Genomic DNA, 19,402 nt, shown 5'->3' with positions numbered 1-19,402 from the left:
CTTTTTCACAAAGAGTCAACCTGCCACCCTACACATGAAAAAGAAAAGGACCTCATATGTGGAGTCCCCCAAGGATCATCACTTAGCCCTATGTTATTCTATATCTACATGACTCTGCCAGCAGACCTCATCAGTTCCTACAACATGGAAACAAAGTCTCCTATGCAGACAATACCCAATTTATATTCTCCCTGTCAGACAAAACCCCATTACTAAAAACAGCTGCATAACTGGCATGACCACGGTAGCCACATGGATGAAAGCCAACAGTTTTAAACTGATCGCTGGCAAAACTGAAGTAGTAATTTACAGAGGGAAAACTTCTGTCTGGGACTCTACCTGGTAGCCTACTTACCTCAAACCCTCACCCTCCCCCACCACCCACCAAGTAAGAAGTCTCGGTCTTCCTGGATGACAAGCTCAACATGACAGTCCAAGGAAATGCAGTGACTTCCACCTGCTTCCACATCCTTAGGATGCTATGACAAATCTTCAAATTGCATCGTGAGAACATCAGAAAAATGGTCACATGTGCCCTGATCACCAGCAGACTTGATTACAGCAACACACTCTATGCATAAATCATTAAGAAACTCCTGAACCGGCTCCTGACGATCCAAAGCACTGCAGCAAGACTCCTTTTCAACCTACCTCCTTGCACCCACATCACCACACACATCCGATAACTGCACTGGCTCTCAATCCACAAACACACCAAATTCAAACTGCTCACACACATGCACAGCTCTAAACAATACTGGCCCCACATACCTCAAAAGCCTCATACACTTCTACACACCTCCCAGACAACTCCGTCCAGTCGGACTCTCAAAGGGACGCATACACGCATACGCAAAACCAGAGCCGGAGGCCGCGCCTTCTCATGCCTCTCCTCCAAAGCAAGGAACAACCTCCTCCACCACATCAGAGCCTCCTCGTCGCTTCTCAAGTTCCACAAGAAGCTGAAGACCTATCTCTGCGACTAACCTCACCAGGAGAGAGCTGACCCGGCCCCTTCAAAGCTCCAGGATCCTCTCATGGGTGACTAGCGTGCTAACATGACATAAAAGAACACATCGTATGACAGGCATAGAGACAAGAGAGCTGCCGAGAGACACGTTGAAAGTGCACCTCATTAGGGTGGTGCATAGGTAGATAGGGAGGGATCTCCTTGAAAGGGGGAAAAAGGGTTCCTTGGATCCTTCCAGCATACCCCTCCAGGCAGATGCAGTCACTCACTGCACCCACATACACGGGGATCTCTGCTCCTGGTTTGAAATGCATGCTGCATTGCTGCTTGCACAGTGAAAGATGGACCAGCGGCTTCAAACAGGGTGCCCATCTTCAGTAATGCGCTGTTCCCAAAGGAGGCATGGAATCTCACTTCAAGTGCCCATGGCCGGACTGGGAACCAAAACCGGCCCTGGCAAAGTGCTCGGCCGCCCCCCACCCCCCCTTTGGGGGTGCGGCAGAGCTCTTTGCCAGGGCCGGTTTTCGGCCGATTTTGTTACAGGGCCGATTTTGCAGCTATGCTGCAAAAATGCCACTGTAACAAAAGCGGCCCCCAGGGGCCCAAACCGGCCCCTGGGGGCCCAAAACCGGCCCCCACCCTTGCGGTGCACCGGGGGATTGCCCGGTGCCCGCTACGGCCAGTCCGGCCTTGCGCCAACTGTTCAGTCCCTGCCAATCTTGCTTTCTATATACTCAGGAAGGTCTCAAGATCATTTTCCACACAGTTTATGATAGTGAGGTATGGTGCAAACAGGGTCAGAACTATAATCTTACATGTTGGTGCTTACAGCTTCACTTGCTGGAGATGAGTTCTGTCATCAATGAGATAAACTGAGGGTTCCAGCAAGTGCAGCAGCTCATGCTGTCCTAGAATTTATGTATATTTATTGTGGAAGGTTTATGTAGCATTATGTGTTGTGAGTACATCAGAGGGCTGCCCGGATCAAATTAAAGTCTATCTTTGTAGAGTAATAGGAGTCCAAAGGTCTACAAGGCATGGCCTCCATCCCACACTCCTTCCTCACTACCATCAAGACAGAATTGCACCACTGACACCATGAAGGAGCCGCTCTGTACATCACTCAGAGGATCACCGCCTCTTGTTCTGCCAGAAGGGGGCAGTGTCAAAGAGTGTGTGCCTTTGGTCAGCTCTTAGACAGTGGTAAGGCCGGTTACCATCCGAGCAGTACAAGTTTAAACAGCCCACCAAGGCAGGGAGAGTAAGTCCATAACAAAGCGGTGGTAAGGACCCAAAACATCCTTACTGGCAGAATTCTAAAGCTTCTAACACACAATGAAAGGATGCAATGCAATTTATGAAAATCCAAATCAGAAAAGCACAGAACTGCGTGATATAATCAAATGGAACCACATCTTGATGGACAAAAATAATTTGAACTGTGTCGCAGCCATAAAACTATGTGTAAAGTGCGTATATTCCAATGTTATCACTGCAGTGACTTGAGACTTGAAAAAGAACATGTAGTGTTCTAAATACTACAAAAGGATGATTCGCTGCTGAATTGGAAATGAGAGACATGAAAATAAAACCATAACGCAAGAGGGCTTGTAAAGACTCGTCTCATTGCGTTTATTTAGAACTCCCCCTTTAGAATCTACAGCATCACTGGGGTCAACCCTTACACCTCCCATAAATTCCAAAACCTGGAAGTCCTATTTGATTTAGATTTATCCTTCATCCATGAATGTAACGCAGTGCTCAGTGGGACTACCGCATAACATATCATTTTTCCTTTAAATAAGTCACAGAGTGGAGCTGACCAGACTATTAGTCATGGCAAGGCTGGACTACTGCCCAAGGTCACACACTTCACCCCTAAGTCAGCTAACAGATTACACAGAGTCCAAACCCAGGCTGCAAGACTGGTCCCAAATTCAAAACAATAGGATCGCATAAAACAAGCACTAACAACTCTTTACTCGCTCCAAGACAAGTCACATTTCAAGTTCAAAGTCCTTTGCAATATGCACACGGTTTTTGGGGTAGGGTCCTTTGCTAGCCACAGAAACTGGTTTTGCACAAAAAATGGGCCAGTCCTCTCCGCTCTTCTGAGTCCCAGCTCATTCTCTTTATGGGTTGCAAGATTCAGAAACACAGAAGCACAACTCCAGGAGTTCAAGGCCTGCTGCTATGGGGTGCTCTCAGCCCACTCCACTCCTGAGAGGCCTAGTGAACTACGTCAGTTGCAGGAAGATGCTAAAAAATGAACTTACTTGGTATGCATTTCATTAACTTGGAACATAGAGGTGCATGTGTGCAGCCATTAGACAGCCTTTTAACCACAGAGTATATACTCCTGCCCACTTTTTAGGTCGAGCCTGGGCAGCACATGCGCTGCTCTGTGAGACATGCTATATTCAGGTAGGGACTTGAAGCTCCGCCCACTCTCCGCCCATATTTTTCATTGGTTTGTGTCATTGTCCACTGTAAACTGTGGCTTTTTACTTGGTCAATGGGCTTAGTACTCCCTCCTCAGTACTGCCTTGCCTCATTTTGTAACCTCCCATGACGACACCCCCTGTTACGAGTGTTGTTACTTAGTAGGCTTTAATTACAGCCTCCAAGCACTATTTTTTCAAATAGCAATAGAGCTCGAATTTGCGAGAGTTTAAGCAATTGGCATTGTAAATGCAATACCTCTATTTATCCGTTTTAAAATCAACACATAATAAAAGGCATTGTCATTTACAATGCCAATGGCTCAAACTCTCGTAAATGCGAGAACTATTGCACTGCAAATGCTTGTGGACCTCATTACTAACCGCCTCTTCTCATTGCCAGAATTACCTCAACAGCAACTGTGTCACTCAATCCACAGAACCTGTTTTTAACCCAATCTACTGTCAGTCGCATGATCATTTAACTGAGATGCTCTCTTTGTGCACTATCAAAATATTTAATCAGGTCTACTGCATATTCTGGTATTTTCCACATGCTATGCACAGAACATGTGCACAGAACTCACTGACGGGTGACATTAATGTAAAACACCTAAACACAGAAAAATAAGCAAATAAATAGGAGTAAAACAAGCTCAGCTCTTGGGGATACATAATATCACAGCAGTGGGGGGGGGCAGTAGCCATAACTAGAAAAGCATAGCAAGCAGGGAAGACAATCAGGAGAGCGGTAGCAGGGAGGAGAAGATTCATGCATCAATATGGCGTCTAGGTAACCATTTTTAAAGTTGTTCAAAGAAAGTAGGGAATTTAAGGGTGGACATGGAAGCTCAAGTGAAGCAACCTGTCAGGGGAAGAGAAACAATATTGTTCTGTAAAAACTTTTCTTCACTCTTCACAGTGCAGCGCAAAGATGTGTAGCCAAGTATGAGCTACAGACAATTGAACTATAGGAATGTTCATGGCAGCCATTTGTAAATGAGTCAAAAAAGAGCTTGAAACTCTTATGGTAGTTTAGGCAATAGGCCTTGTGCCATACATCAACACAAATGTAGGATTAAAAAGGGGGTAGCACTTTGGAGTTTGACAGAAGTGGCACTTAGAACTATATTCAACCCTCCTCTGGTGATGGAAAAGGTCCAGTGGTACTCGAGGGAGGCACCTAAGGGAAGGCCAGCAGCCCTAAGACATGCTGGGTCTGGTGGCTCAGTGGACTAATGCTTCCGCTGTAGGGACCTATGTTTGACCACATGGTCACAGGTTAAAATCCTGGTGGGTCCGCTCAGCCTTTCATCCTTCTGAGGTCAATAAAATGAGTACCACTGAGTTGGGTAACAATAAACATCTGTTATTCAGTGCCAAGATGCCCACGGGTGAATGTGTGCGTAACAAATACACGTTATGTTATGATATTTTATGGTATGTTATGCCAGGCTGTTATAACTTAAAAAGAAGGAATTGCCAAATACCTCAAGAGTGTGCCAGTCATCCCACTATCATGGTTTCCCAAGTGCAATATCAGGACAGATAAATGCAACTGGCCGACTAGGGACTTGACCAAAGAAAAGCGATGGATGTCATCAACCTGTTCTGCTAACTATCCTTTACAGAAAAAGTGTAAACAAGTGGAACTACTTTGGTCTCTAAAAAAAATGGTATACCAGGTGTCAGAAGGTTCTGGTAAATTGATTCCATTCTGATGAAAATTTGTGATGAATGAGATATCACAGGCTCTTTATACAGTAACTAACGGCGCAGAAAGATGGGCTCAGGGCCGCAGCTAGGCATGGGCAGTGTGGGAAGCTGCCCTGGGCCCCGTAGTCAGCCCTCCAATGTGGGGCCCGCACCAATGCGACAGAGTCAGAGCATGGCATGAAAGGTGCCACCTTGCAAGTGCTCCACCTTAGGAGGCCCCCTCTCCTGGCATCACTGCTATGGTGTAGCAAGTGAACCCGCGGGGAGGGGGCCCTCCCTCCCCATTCCCAGTTGAAAACTCAGGTTTGTCCGGCAATTAGGCCTCCACCGTCCACCCACGCAGAGGCACAGCGGGATGGCTATTGCGCCGCTGCTTAGCTCCCTGGCAGTTGGAGATAAGCAACCCTCGCACCTTCAACCCTTGATGAGCTGTTAAGAGGTGCTTGTAGGTTGCTGAGAAGGAGGGTCTGCAGCTTCAGGAGCAGGGGGTATCTATTCAGATGCAAACAGCCCTGAATGGGTCAAGTCTATGCAAATTAGAGGGGCCTCGCACATTCCCCTGCTGCCCAGGGCCCTAAACATCCTAGAACCGGCCCTGGATGGGTAGGTATGTTTTGTGTCTGTCAACGATGCAAAGATGTGCTATAGGGCTGATACACAACAGGGAGTAAAACAATTGATGTTTGATGTAGAAATGGTGCTAGAGTACTGTAGCAGAAATGAATTCTAAGGCTAAGATTTACATTTTTTTGTGCAGTTGACTGCATGCCAAAATCTCTGCAAACTCAACGAGAAATTATACAAAGGATTAGATCAAAAGGAAAACCCACTGATCAAGAAACTTGCTGACATTTTTGCAAACCTGTTTGACCACTATCCGGGGCCCATCACAGCGCTGACCATGTAAACCAACTTCACCTGTGACAAAGTGTCACAGAACAATAAGAAGACCAAAACTATAACTAAAAAATTAAAATTGAATGTGGAGTAATGATACTACCGCCTCGGTATCCAAAATACCCCACTGTCAGAAGGAATCTGACAGCCAGAGAAGACGTCTAGGCGTGCCACAACATGACGCAAAAGACCATGCCAGTTTTGTAACCATTTTAAAGGCCTTTGCTTGCAGTGCAAACTTCTATTGGGTCACTTAAGCACCTAGACCCACTTTAGTCAATTAGGGCCATAATCTGAGGTCACCCTGGCCGAGGGTGAGTGCTCACAGACCTACAAGAAACTGAGGGAATTTACGAATGCCGTAAGGGATGACCTCAGAGTGGTACCGCAGTGTGCATGGGTTTTTGCAGTGGAAGCAAGATTAGGATGTTTGAAGTTATCTAAAAAAATAAGAGAAAAGTCGCCACTCTACCAAATGCTATAACAGATTCATCTGTGGGCAATGGGTATGGAGCTTTTACATCAATCAAAGGGTAACGAATTGGAAGCAAACACTTAGCTAATTGAAGCGTAGATGGAAGCTGCAAAATGTACATTATTTGGCCATTGATTGGCAATGGCAATAAGTAGAAAGTGGTGAAGCTGACTAAGGCAGAGTGTATTTTCCAATAGTTCTGCTGGGATTGAGGAGAGGATGGGAGCAGTACTAGGCCATCTCAAGATATTTTGGCGCCATGCGTGAAAATTACATTTTTGTTCCTTCTTCCCTTTCCTGTTTCTGTATTGACCAAGTACCGCCTATCCCTGCAGAGTGATTACTCAATCACGAAGCCACAGCATGGAAACACGTTTGAAGAGTTCAGGCCCGCCACAGACTAAAATTGTGTATCTGCCACCATCTAGTGGAAGTGTTTGTTAACTGCATGTGCCTGTCTCAAGAATAATCCATTTTTGGCAGAACTCTAGCCAGCAAACTTCCAAACTTTGTCAAAAACACATTAAACTTCTCGTACTTTGTTTTGGATTTAGGCTAATTTAGTCGAAACCTTCCATTAAAGACAACAAGCTTTATGGCAATTCCAAACTAAAATCACGCTTCAATTAGACAAGTGGACATATGCTCAGTAATAAAGAACAGTAAAGAGAACGGCGTAAAAAAGAACTGTGAAGCATATAAAGACTCGAAGCAGCTTTGTTATGAGTTTGAAGGGCCCCAGATGCCTAGTCATCAGACAATTTCAAATTGTAATCTTATCAGCCCAAATTCCAACTCATCTAGTGACATTGGCGCTTCATGGGGTCCATGCACCCTAATACAGACAGTGAAACTGGGTCTGCGTTCCCAAAATTTCCATCGCAAAAAGCAGGGTGCAGTGGATTCATCAAACCTCTGTGCCCTGGTGCCACTGCACCTGCTTCACTTTTGATAGCGTCGCCCCGGACCAGTAGTTTGTCTGGTGAGAGACCAGTTGGTTACTTTTATCGGGATTAAGGGACTAAGCTTCTTTAGTCTAAAAAAGACCCAGTGCAAAACAGCGTGAAAGACGACATCTTCCTTACTCACCTTCTCTCCGTTGCCCCTAGACCTGCTAACATTTATCTTCGACCACGTGAAAAATGAAGCAGGATTGTGCCCGTTTTGCCGTTCATTGTATGTTTTATTTGTTTTATTGGGGCATTTAAATTGCACAAACTCAACATTTGAGGGGCAGAAGAAGACTTTACGTAGAAACAGGAATACATGCTCCAGATGCAGTGGACTTTTACAAACAGAGGCAGGTAAATTACATTTTAAGGAGAGGAAAAGCTAGTTAGAGGTAAGGAGAAAAAAGTAGATATGATTCCAGGCTAGTAAAAAATAGCGAAAGAGATGAATTTCGAGGCCCTTCCTGTAGAACTGTAAAATACGAGCTCGTTTATTGGGGTGCGCAGTATTGAAATCCGTTTTTTGTGAAACCAGCATTCTCTAGGCTTTCAGCATTGAGTCATTTTCCAAAAATACAGCATCTTCTCAAATAACCACAAATGCTGTAACACTTTGAATCCAAAAGGGCTCACCCAATTAAATGAATAAAATCGCCGTCTCTCTTCCGCCTGTTCTTCCGGGGGTGGTGAACCAAGAAGAGCATATTTTATGGTGTTATGTTATGCTACTTTTTGATTATGCATAGGGCTCCCGGTTTTATGGTATATATTTTCTGGGCATTTCTGTCTGTATTTATCCATATTTATTTTTTGCTAATTTTATCTGTACTTATCCATATTTATTTATGGTTTTGTGGAAAAATGAAACTGAAATTAGTATATTTCCACATTTATTTAACCGGTAAATATGCACTCATACTTGAATGCCTACAGTGTTTCAATGCTGTAAACACCTGCAAAAGATAAATCAATGCAATTAAAAGGAAATATGGAAATTTCAGAATCAACCTTGTGCATATCTACTTCTGTTACAGCCTTTTTACTAAAATTCCTTAATTTTTTTAGCCCCCTAACCTGTCAATCCACACAGCCATCGGCCTGGCAGTCATGGCAGACAGTATTTAGAATTACTCAAAGAGCAACCCAATTTCCGTTTTATCCACATTTAAAAATAAATACAGACAAGAAAATAAAAGTTTTCTGTCTGTATTTATCTGTAAAAATCTTTAAAAACGGAAAACAGGGAGCCTTAATTATGCACTACATGCCACTCCATGGGATGTATCACACCACAAGATGGTACATATGAACAAGAGCTAGTATTTGAAGTGTAGATGGCGTTTTGCAAGGCACTCCAGTCCAGGGGCGGCTGGTGACATTTTAAAGTGGTGTGGTGTAAAATGATTGGTATACTTCACCGTTGCGAGCGAGCGTAGCGAGCGAGCCCGAACCCCTATAAGGAAGGTTCGGGGGGGTTCTTCCCCCGAGAAAATTTTGAAAAAAGAGAAGAGAAATGGTGCATTTTCAAGCAAATTTGAGAAAGCAGGAAGGTTAATAAAGCAATTGTGAAAGTGCAGTTATAACATTAATAAAGAGATGTCATAACATAGTTAGCTGCTTATTCAGTATAACCACAGAGCTTCATAACAGACTTCGAGATACAATGCATTTCTGAGTACCTCACTCACAGATGTTTTTTATTTAACAAACTAAACTGGTTGCAAAGTAGCAGCATTCAAAATTGTTTACTTTTTGTAAATGAAATCAGCACGTCTCTCTTTAAGAGCAGCAAACTTTTCAATAACTTTAGTGTTAAAGTCCGGGATTTTCTGAACTAGCTTGCTCTCTACAGAGAGCATTGCCAAAGCATTGAGTCTTTCCTCAAGCATGGTGTTTCTTAGGAATGTCTTAATCCGCTTTAAGGCTGAAAAGCATCGTTCTGCCTCGACTGTTGTCATAGGAGTGGTTATGACAATTTTAAGTAAAGCCACTGTCTCTCCAAGTGACTTTTCCATAGATTTGTTACCACAATTGCCTTAGAGATCAGGGTTGTCATGTTCTGAGGTTACGCACACATTTGCTACCCTGTAGGTTAGAGGTGCAGATGGTGCACTGTTAGCTACCAGGATTATAGCTCACCATATCCTGAGGGGTGCTCAGAATCAGTCTTGCACCAGTACAACGTTTATGTTGTCCAACCAATGCACAGTATTACTTGAGGAACTTCCCCAAACGTTAGATGTAAACTGTATTCAATTGCGTGTTCAGGACAAGCAACAGACACACAGACACATACATGCGCACACAAACGCCCCCCTCCCCCTTCAAGCTTTCTTTCAAACAGAACAAGTGAACCTATATCCCACACAAACCCGTTACATCGTGGGTAGTAGTGATGCAGCCTGGCCACTGAGGAGCCCCCAGACTTACTCTAGGCCCCCAGCTACTCGTAGCTTGCATTCAAGGGCTTTATGTGACTTTAACATTTCCTCAGCAAGTGCTCACAGACACTAATCCTGCCCTCATAGTTTCTCCACCTACCCTGTGATGTCCCAAAGTATAACTCAGCCATCCATAGCTAGCTAGCCTCAAACCCTCCTGCCCGACCCTCCCCCAGTTCAGAGACAAGATGAGGCATGCTTCAGACGGTGTTCAGGCACCAGCAGTCTCCATCATGAGAACCCCTCAGGATGCTCTCAGGTCCTCTACTGCCCTCAGACACCATGGACTGACCCTCTGACCCCTCCTGACAGAGCCCAGGCCCACCCTGACGGCAGGGCTCACCCACGGATTTCTAACTGACAGGGCTGTGACAGAATGCGGTTTGGCTGAGGAAGTGGACGTGTATGCATGAGCTGCAGGAGCAAATTCACAAGGAGAAATGGGGGCTCTATGAGAGGATTATTGGGAGAAATATAGTGGGAAATGGAGCATTTTAGGGCACGTTGTTCTGATATCTTTGCTTAAAACTTAATAGCATCGTGCACCTTTTTTAGTTTAGGCGATGGCAGCCCCTGAAAAGACATCAGCTCCCACAAGTGTCAAGAAAAGACAAAAATGTACTCCGCTGGCTCAGTAGAACTCATGAAAACGAGATGAAATGTAAAATCAACTCCAGAGGGTAATTGGAGGGGTCTCTACGAACGATTACTTGGACAAATCAGTGGCATATTAGAGCACGCTATAAAAGTAACATTGAACTGGATAAGCTTTATAGACAGTGAGGGTGCCAGGTCTCTTTATCAAAGAATGCTTCGGAACCGGCTGGCAAATGCGCCATTGACAGCACATCGGGTAAAACTGGATACAATTGAAAAGCAACTTTGCGCAAGCAACCTGGGTGTATTTTAAGGCGGAGGATTAAGAAAACATTTTACAGGAATTGGGGTTTTCAGGATGCAATGACCCACAACCTCATTTTAGCTGCCGCCTCCTATTTGGTAGAGCTGGTTTGAACCTTTATGCCACGGCTGGTTACGGGGCATATATTTATATCAAGCAAGACACAGACAGGCAAATTCAATTTCAAATTCTGGAACTCTTAATCTGACCTGACCTCGCGCTGAGCCGGGAGCCCTCGATCAGTGTTGCAGTGAGACGACACGAGAGTTCGTTCGGAGGAGTCGACTCGACGAGGTGCATCCACTCCTCTGTGGTTTCTTCCCCTCAGTAAAAACCCCCTTCCATGTGGGGTCCTGAATTCTCTGCCCGGGCAGCGGGCCGTGTTCACACCTCCCGGCTCCTCTCGGTGGACCGTGGTGGTCAGCAATGCCTGGCGACTTGGCGAGGACCCCGTGCCAGTCTCCCGCCTGAAGCGGGGAGCTCGAGGCAGCAGGAGAACGCACGGACAGGCTTGGCATCTACTTCCGGCGCGGCGCTTCGAGGCTGGACACGCTCGCAATTAAGCGCCATGCCAGCAAACATACGTACTCACTCACCCCTGTGGTAGTTAAGCGGGGTTGGCGGCTAAGATATTATTACTCTATCATACGACTAATAGTTCTAAAAAAACACGCTAGTGATATTAATTATTAATAATAATGCCAACAATATTACTGATTAATGATGAAAATGATAACAAACTGCCCTATGTGGGGAGCTTTGAGGAAGTCGACATGCGATTTGTAGAGAGCATTCATTTTCCTCACGCACTGCTCTGTAGTAGTTTAATGGCTCTTACTGCACTCTGGAAAAGCTTCGAAGCACTGACGGTAACTTTTACATCGAGGCGTCTGTGGAGGTCGGGGGCAGGGGAGGGGATGGGTTATATTTTTTGGAACATTATGCCATGCTGGAAACTGAGCATGTTATCAAGGCATCAAGGCGCCTTAACAGCTCAAGTAACAAATCAGTCACTGTGATTGTCGGATCTAGCCAACAACTGTGATAACTAAATACATATATACAGACGCATGTAAAAGATGAATAGACAGACACCCAAGTACATGAATGAAAGAGTAGCTGCATACACGAAATCACGAATGTATGAATATGATCGACAGACACGATCCAACATTCGGTATAAATACATAAATAAGCTAATGAATGAAGTCTCAGTCACTCACACGACACGACGACGGGTCCGGACCGGGTTACACTGTATGCTGCTGCAGATTGTACACCGCCGCCACGAGGTGTGTCGTGTATGCAGTCACGCGACACGCGATCACGCCACGGACTGCAGAGAGTGCGCTGCGCACCTCATGGCCAATCACTGTCACTGTGTTCAGACATAGTGATCAGTGATTGGCCATAGTTGCGTGGCACGCCGGCACCCAATGCAGTCAGTTTCTTCATAGGCTGTCTGGCTCTCAGCCAATCCAGAGACGCTGCATTAGCAGCGCCTGCCCTGGATTGGCTAAAGAGCACGGATAGGGCTCGCCCTGGGCGAGAGACGGGGCTGCTGCATGAGGCAACCCTCGGCCCCTCGGCCCCCTCCCTCTCAGTACATAGCTGGCTGGCAGACAGTGCGGGAATGCGCATGCTCGTGTTTGTCGAGATCCAAACTCGAGCATGCGCAAATAAATAGCGAGCCGCTGTAGAAAACTGAAAGTTGCAACTTGCAACTGAACACGACTGTCACTCAACCTCTAGTGCTTGCCCCCCGGCCCACCCCCTTCATGTCCCGAGTGACTCCCGGCCGGCGGCCGCTACAATTTCCAAGCACACCGCGCGTTAAGTGGGGCTCCGCCCCTGCGCCCCAATGAACGCACCGCCACTGCTCCAGTCTCTCTTAGAGAACATAATTACCAAGTGTTTCCTGAAAAGTAAGGGGGATGGGGTGGAGCTTTACAGAAGCAGGGCACCTGCCAACAATTGTCAGATGCTACACACTTTAATTCGAGAGATTCACCTACTCTTCAGGTGTCCTACATTCATCAAACTCTAAATAACCCCGTAAGTGATTGTCTATAAGTATGCTTCCCTCTTGCCGAGGTCTAGTCCAAGATCTGCCAGGAGAGAACTACCTGGCATCCTTTACTTGAAGCACTTAGTAGCTAATGGACTACCTGTTGCTGTAACAAATGCTTCTAATAGGCTGACAGGGATTTAGGTAATTGAGGATATATACTTCACCTATATATCAGTTGGCCCTGTGTGCTATTCATATTTTATGTTATGTTAGTTATGTTATGCTATGTTATGTTATGCGTATTTGTTGGTGTGTGTGCGTAGAACCGCCTAGGGCAGGATGGTGTAATAAAAAGACACGTCTTCAGCGTCTTGCAGAATTCAAGAAGAGAGGAGGGGGTTCTGATGTGGAGTAATAGGTCATTCCATGCTTTAGGAGTGATTTAAGAAAATGCCTGTCCTTCTGTTTTGATTCTGTGTATACATGGGATGTGTGTGAGTAGGAGTCTTGCAGAGAGGAGGCGTCTGGAGGTTGGTGGAAGGAGATGTAACTGTTCAGGTTGATGGGGCCTGAGTTGTGTAGTTCCTTGACTGTGTGTGTGAGGAGTTTGAATTGAGCGTCTTTGTGTATCAGGAGCCAGTGTAGTTCCCTGAGGTGTGGTGTGAGTTCTGTGTGGGAGATTGAGAATGAGTCTTGCTGACTAGTTCTGGAGCGTTTGTAGTCTTCTAGTAATCTGCTTGGGGATCCCAGTGTAGAGGGTGTTCCCAAAATCCAATTTGCTGGTGACTAGGGCATGAGTGACAATTTTCTCTAGTGTTGCTTGGAAACCATTTGAAAATCTTCCTCAGCATCTTCACAGTGTGGAAGCAGATTGCAGTTTTAGTATTGACTAGTGTGGTCATGTCCAATTTGCTGTTGATGATTATTCAGAGGGATTTTGGTGTGGGTACTGAGTGTGGCTGTGAGTCCGAGTTTGGCCGGCCACCGGTTTGAGTTCCATGGTGAGGTGCTCTTGCCGAAGATCACTACTTCTGTCATGTTGGGTTTGAGCTTGAGATAGATGGCTTTCATCTAGTTAGCGACTTTGGGCATACAGGCGATTAACTTGTTTCTTGAGCTGGGGGTCCTGTCCGAGAGGGAGAGTATGAGTTGCATGTTGTCTGCGTAGGAGAGGATGTTGATATTGTGTGTGCGGACGACATTGGGCAGATGGATCATGTGTTGATGAGGGTGAGGCTGATCGATGAACCTTGAGGCACTCCGCAGATGAGTTTGCGTGCTTCCAAGGACTAAGGTGTCTGGTTTACAGCTTGTGTTCTATCTGATAAGAAGGAGACGATCCAAAAGAGAGTGGGTCACTGGATGTCAATCTCATGCAGGCACCTGATGAGGATGGGATGAGAGATCGTGTTAAATGTTGCAGAGAGGTCCACGAGAATGAGGCCTGCCATATTTCTCTATCAAGGATTATGCAAATGCTCTCTGTGGAGGCACTGAGTGCTGTTTCTTTACTGTGGTTGGGCCTGAATCCGGACTGTGTGATGGTGGTTGCTGAGGCGGTCAGTGGGACTTTGGTTGATTAGTTTTTTTAAGACCTTTGCCAGGTATGGTAGGAGGGAGATGGGTCTGTAGTTGGAAAGCGTGGCTGGATCAGGGGATGGTTTCTTGAGCAGGGGCATGAACAGGGGGCGTGTTTCCAGGTGTCTGGGAATGTGGATGAGTCAACGGAGATGTTGAGGATGGGAGTTAGCCCTTTGCTGATCGGTAGGATTACTTTGGTAAAGACTTTGGGGGCACAGGTTAGATGGAGCCACAAGTGGATGGTCTTCATGGTAGCAGCGATTTCCAAGGTGGTGACAGCAGGCTACGATGTCACGGTTAGTTCATTGGCCATGATGGGAAGTTGAGTTGCTACAGTGAAGGGATCCAGTTGAGCATTGAGGTTGCTGTATATGGTGGTGACTTTGTTACAGAAGAAGTCCGAGAGCTTGTTGTAAAGGTCTTGTGACGGGTTGTTGTTGCTGGAGGTAGCAGCAGGTGCAGTCAAATCTTTGATGATGGGGACAATTTCCTTACTGCTGTCCTGCTTTTGATTTGTGATACCAAAGGGGAGGATGGACGGAGCTCTTGAGCAAATCAAACACTCACCCCCAGTCAACTGATCTGGGTTTAATCCATCCCCTTTGGTATCGCTTTGTTCGCCCCAAGTTGGCAGGGTATGCCCAGACGTGGGTCCCTTGCTCACTTTGCCACTGGATTCAAGATAGCCTGGCTGATGAGGGTTATGAACCCGAAACCGGTCCCAGGATGCTTGTTTCCGGTCCAGGGAAGACGTGGCTTGGCAGTTCGGACTGGACTGTTCCCATGAGGCACAGGGTCAGACTGATTTGCATATGGCCATGTCTGAACTGGGGTGGTGGAGTGAGCTAAAGAATGATGATGGATTAAACCCAGATCAGTAGACTGGGGGCGAGTGTTTGATTTGCTCAAACGCTCCGTCCCTCACCCCCTTTGGTATCGCTTTGTTTGCCCTAAGTTGGCAGGGTTTGCCCAGACGTGGGTCCCTTGCTCACTTTGCCACTGGATTCAAGATAGCCTGGCTGATGAGGGTTATGAACCCGAAACCGGTCCCAGGATGCTTGTTTCCGGTCCAGGGAAGACGTGGCTTGGCAGTTCGGGCTGGACTGTTCCCATGAGGCACAGGGTCAGACTGATATGCATATGGCCATGTCTGAACTGGGGTGGTGGAGTGAGCTAAAGAATGATGATGGATTAAACCCAGATCAGTAGACTGGGGGCGATTGTTTGATTTGCTCAAATGCTCCGTCCATCATCCCCTTTGGTACTGCTTTTGATTTGGCCTGGAGCCAACTCCGTTATGCACAGGAGGTGATAGTCTTTAGATCTACGGGACTTCTTATTGGAGACCTTTAGTGGCATCTGAGTTTAGATCATTTTGGCTTTTAACTTGTTGGCCATATTAAAATTACAATGCATAAGAGCGGATGAAATGCTGGAGGTCAATATTGTGGCATCTATATATTTGTACCTCGATTTAAAAAAGTTTATATTTTTGCAGGACACCATCAAGCAGTCAAAGACATACATGTTAAAAAATTGCTATTTTTGTAGGACACCATCAAGCAGTCATTGACTTACATGTACTCTTTGAGGCTATGCTAGTATGTCCAGGCAAGGGTGGGGGTCATCATATTGCATGAGATATACTGCATGACAAAAATATTGCATCCACTGCTAGATGTGGAGTTAGTAGTAAATATATACTTGCTTTGAGGATATTAGTAGGCGGGGACATAGTTGATGCAATAATTAGTTAGTCAATATTGTTGACCTCCATATAGTGGTATACAACCATGGGCAAGCTGTATCACTGTGGATACCTACCAGTGCACACACAATCCGTGTTGTCAGTTTTGCCACTGATCCACAGGCTCTAGAGACCATGAACTATATCTTGACGCATGTATATGCCTATCTGCTTTTCGGTCAGGGAACATGCATAAACTTTATCTTCTGTCTATCTGCTTTTGACCTCAATCCTTACCTCTCACAGCAGAATCTTAGTTGCCTCACACACAGACCCTACCACATTTTTACCAACACTCTTCTGAAGTTCTCTACAGTCCTACCAGCCAACAACTGAGGTATCTCAAAAGTACACAGCAATCACGTAGTGGGTAGTATCATTTTGCAGCTAATTGATCACGCCACATCAGGAGACAGGTGCTGGACTGTGCCCTTTCGTGTGGATGGATTCCAGGTGTTCGCTCAAATGCTGTGACAGATTTAAGCAACCACTGCCACCCCTAAACTAAAAGACAACTATAATCTTTACTTATAAACCTCAAAGGAAACCTAAAAGATGGACACACCCATGTCCAGAAAAAAAATGATCACTGGTGTAGAAAGGAGATTACCTGTATTCTGTCTCCCAGAGACCCCTTAGATGTCTAACAAGCCAAGCACCCTCCTCATGTATGAATGCCTGGCTGAAACATCCTCCTCTTTCTTACAGAACAAAATAGTGCCCTTGATCCTGCAGACCTCTGCACTCGGTGCAGTCTGTGCCTCAGAAAGGCCTTTGAAGGGCCTGATCCATGATTGGCTCTGCTCCAACCCCATCAGTCTTCCAGGAGCCCTTGCTTGCACTTTCCCAATAAGCCAGCCCACTCTGCAAATCATTACACCCTCTCCCTCCCTCTATCCTACAACCCTGAGATGGCGCTGGTGTCGTCCTTCGCGTCTGATGCTTGCTGTGGGAATTGTGGGGCTGCGCTGCCGCCATCTTGTCTCCTTCTCCACCTGAAGAGTTCGCTGAGATTTCCCAGTGGCGGTCTCGTTGAACCATCTGAGACAAGTGCACAGCCAAACAAGGCTTGCTCTGAGACACGCTGTCTGTAAGTGGTCTTCTCAGTTTACAAATGGGAGGGGGTTTACTATCAGGGCAGGGATTTTTACATGATGGCTGTTAAGGAAGTGTGAGAAGGAACAAAAGCCAAAATGGAGTGTTCAGCTTCCAAATGGATGCCTAATAACCTCAATATGGCTGGGGGTGATGTTCGGAATGAGAGTGCTGCCGGCTTTACAAAGACCATAGGCATCACTCGATCAGTGCCTGGGGTCAAGAGCACATGGTTGAAGCAGTTTGCGTGTTGCGTTTCCTTTTCCTATATGATTACCCGGACTAATATTTACGGTCAAGCCCTACAATGCACATTGTGTCACAAGCCCCTTAAGTCCTTTCTAGCCTCCAGTCTTGGACCTCTAGCACTTTACTTCCGGATCCTGAGCACCTGCGACTTTTAGTTCCCTGACAATAAAAGTTGTCATAGTTCACAGCAAGTCTTTTGTGCTGCTGTCACTGAGATCATAAAATTCATGTAAATTCATCACAGTAACACTGGCACACTGGCATAAATGAGTGTCTTGAATTGAAGACCGGTGGCATGGTCCACCCTGGGCACTGACTCCCCAAGTGTGTGCCTTTAAGGCCCAGTGGGAAATAAGTCTACGCTTATAGACTATCTTCTGTTGATGTATTGTCCTTTCTCTCCTCACTCTACACTTTAGTTCAATTGCAGCTCACTCTTTCCATGTCTCTGTCCCTTATTTAATCAGTTTCCTACATATTTCTGGCATTTTGCGCAGTTTGAACATTCCCTCCTCCCGCTACTCCTGTTTTGTTTCGCACTTCTCCAACCCATGCAACACGCCTTCAGATATCTCATGGTCTATTTTCTTCTTTTGCTGGTCTTTTAGGTCTCGCTTCTCAGCAGGTGGCAGCAGGTGCTCTAGTGACTGAGGAGGTTTGATACCCTTTCACATCATGACGTCTCCAGACAGAATGAGCGAGGAGGACAGCGCCCTGGACGACATCGGTCAGAAGATAACGCTGACACTGCGCATGCTCATGCTTGGGAAGGTGAGAGGCTTGGTCAAACCTCAAAAGATTCCTCTAGACACTTCAGTGGCTCTCTGTGATCAGGGATATAACATTCTGCTGCCTACGCCTCTCCCAGACTCGGGGGGCAAATTAACTTTCTAGAGCTGCTGTCTCATTGTAAATAATGAATGTACCCATCAGGCAACCTCCGTCACAGTCCACAAGCTTGAGTGCACCAATCAGGCAGCTTCCATTGCTATAAACAACAAGCATTTGCAATGCACTAGGTCTCGCATTTGCAGAGAGGTCGAGCTATTGGCATTGTAAATGACAATTGCTCAAAATCTCGCAAATGCGAGACCTATTGCTTTGCAAATGCTTTTTTCCCCCACGCTTTCAAGTTAATACAGGCCACGCCCCTTTCTTTAGACAAGCCGCGTCTAAAGAAAGGTCGGCGGCCACCAGTACACCAGTAAAAGCACGGTATGGGGTGCTTTTACATAAAAAAGCTTTTTTTTTTTACAAGTTGACAGACAAATGCTTTTTTTTTGTAAAAGCACCCAATGCCGCGGTTTCACTTTAATAGCTGCCGCGGTCCTTTCTTTAGACACGGCTCGTCTGAAGAAAGGGGTGTGGCCTCTATTAACGTGAAAGCGCGGCATGGAGCGTTTCTAAACAAAACAATAAATAGTGAAAAATAACATGTGGCTGGGTTCGGCGTGGCCCCCACTGTGGCGTGCCATGCTAATAAATAAAATAATAATGGAGCGTTAGGAGAGAGCGTGTCCTGCCTGCAAAAGCCACAGTTTATAAAGGACAATGACACAAGCCATAGAAAAGTATGGGCGGAGCTTCAAGTCCATACCTGAATACAATATGCCTCGCAGAGCAGTGCATGCGCTGCCCAGGCTCGACCTAAAAATGAACACACCTGTTGGGCAACTTTCATCACTGTGTATTAGAATAAATGCCCTAGTCAGTCAGCTCCCATCACTGTTTGTGAGAATGAAATCACCAGTCAGACACCTCCCTTTGCAGAAACCTAAAGTAGATGTACCAACTAGGTTTCACACACAAGCGTGCTGATTTTAAGATGCTCCTTTTGTGAAATTGACAAAGTTCTACAACTCTGACAACTGTGTTGAAAATCATTGGGATGGATTTCTTATGTAGATGTAGAGGTAATGGTGCATGAG

General features: G+C 45.9%; 1 protein-coding gene across 4 annotated transcripts in view; it reads left to right on the top strand.

Annotated features, from left to right (window-relative positions):
* Nucleotides 1–19,402, top strand: part of PCBP4 (poly(rC) binding protein 4) — a 148,775-nt gene that overhangs the window by 61,247 nt on the left and 68,126 nt on the right. For all 4 annotated transcript variants that reach the window (XM_085625177.1, XM_085625174.1, XM_085625176.1 and 1 more), the window contains one exon: nucleotides 18,083–18,245. In XM_085625177.1, the coding sequence (XP_085481303.1) occupies nucleotides 18,150–18,245 (96 nt within the window). In that variant the 5' untranslated portion in view covers nucleotides 18,083–18,149. The remainder of the gene's footprint in view (nucleotides 1–18,082; nucleotides 18,246–19,402) is intronic.

The sequence above is a fragment of the Triturus cristatus genome, chromosome 9 (genome assembly GCF_964204655.1).
Source record: "Triturus cristatus chromosome 9, aTriCri1.1, whole genome shotgun sequence".
Taxonomy (NCBI): Eukaryota; Metazoa; Chordata; class Amphibia; order Caudata; family Salamandridae; genus Triturus; species Triturus cristatus.
The sequence above is the reverse complement of the archived record's forward strand: the minus strand, read 5'-3'. Positions and strand labels throughout refer to the sequence as shown.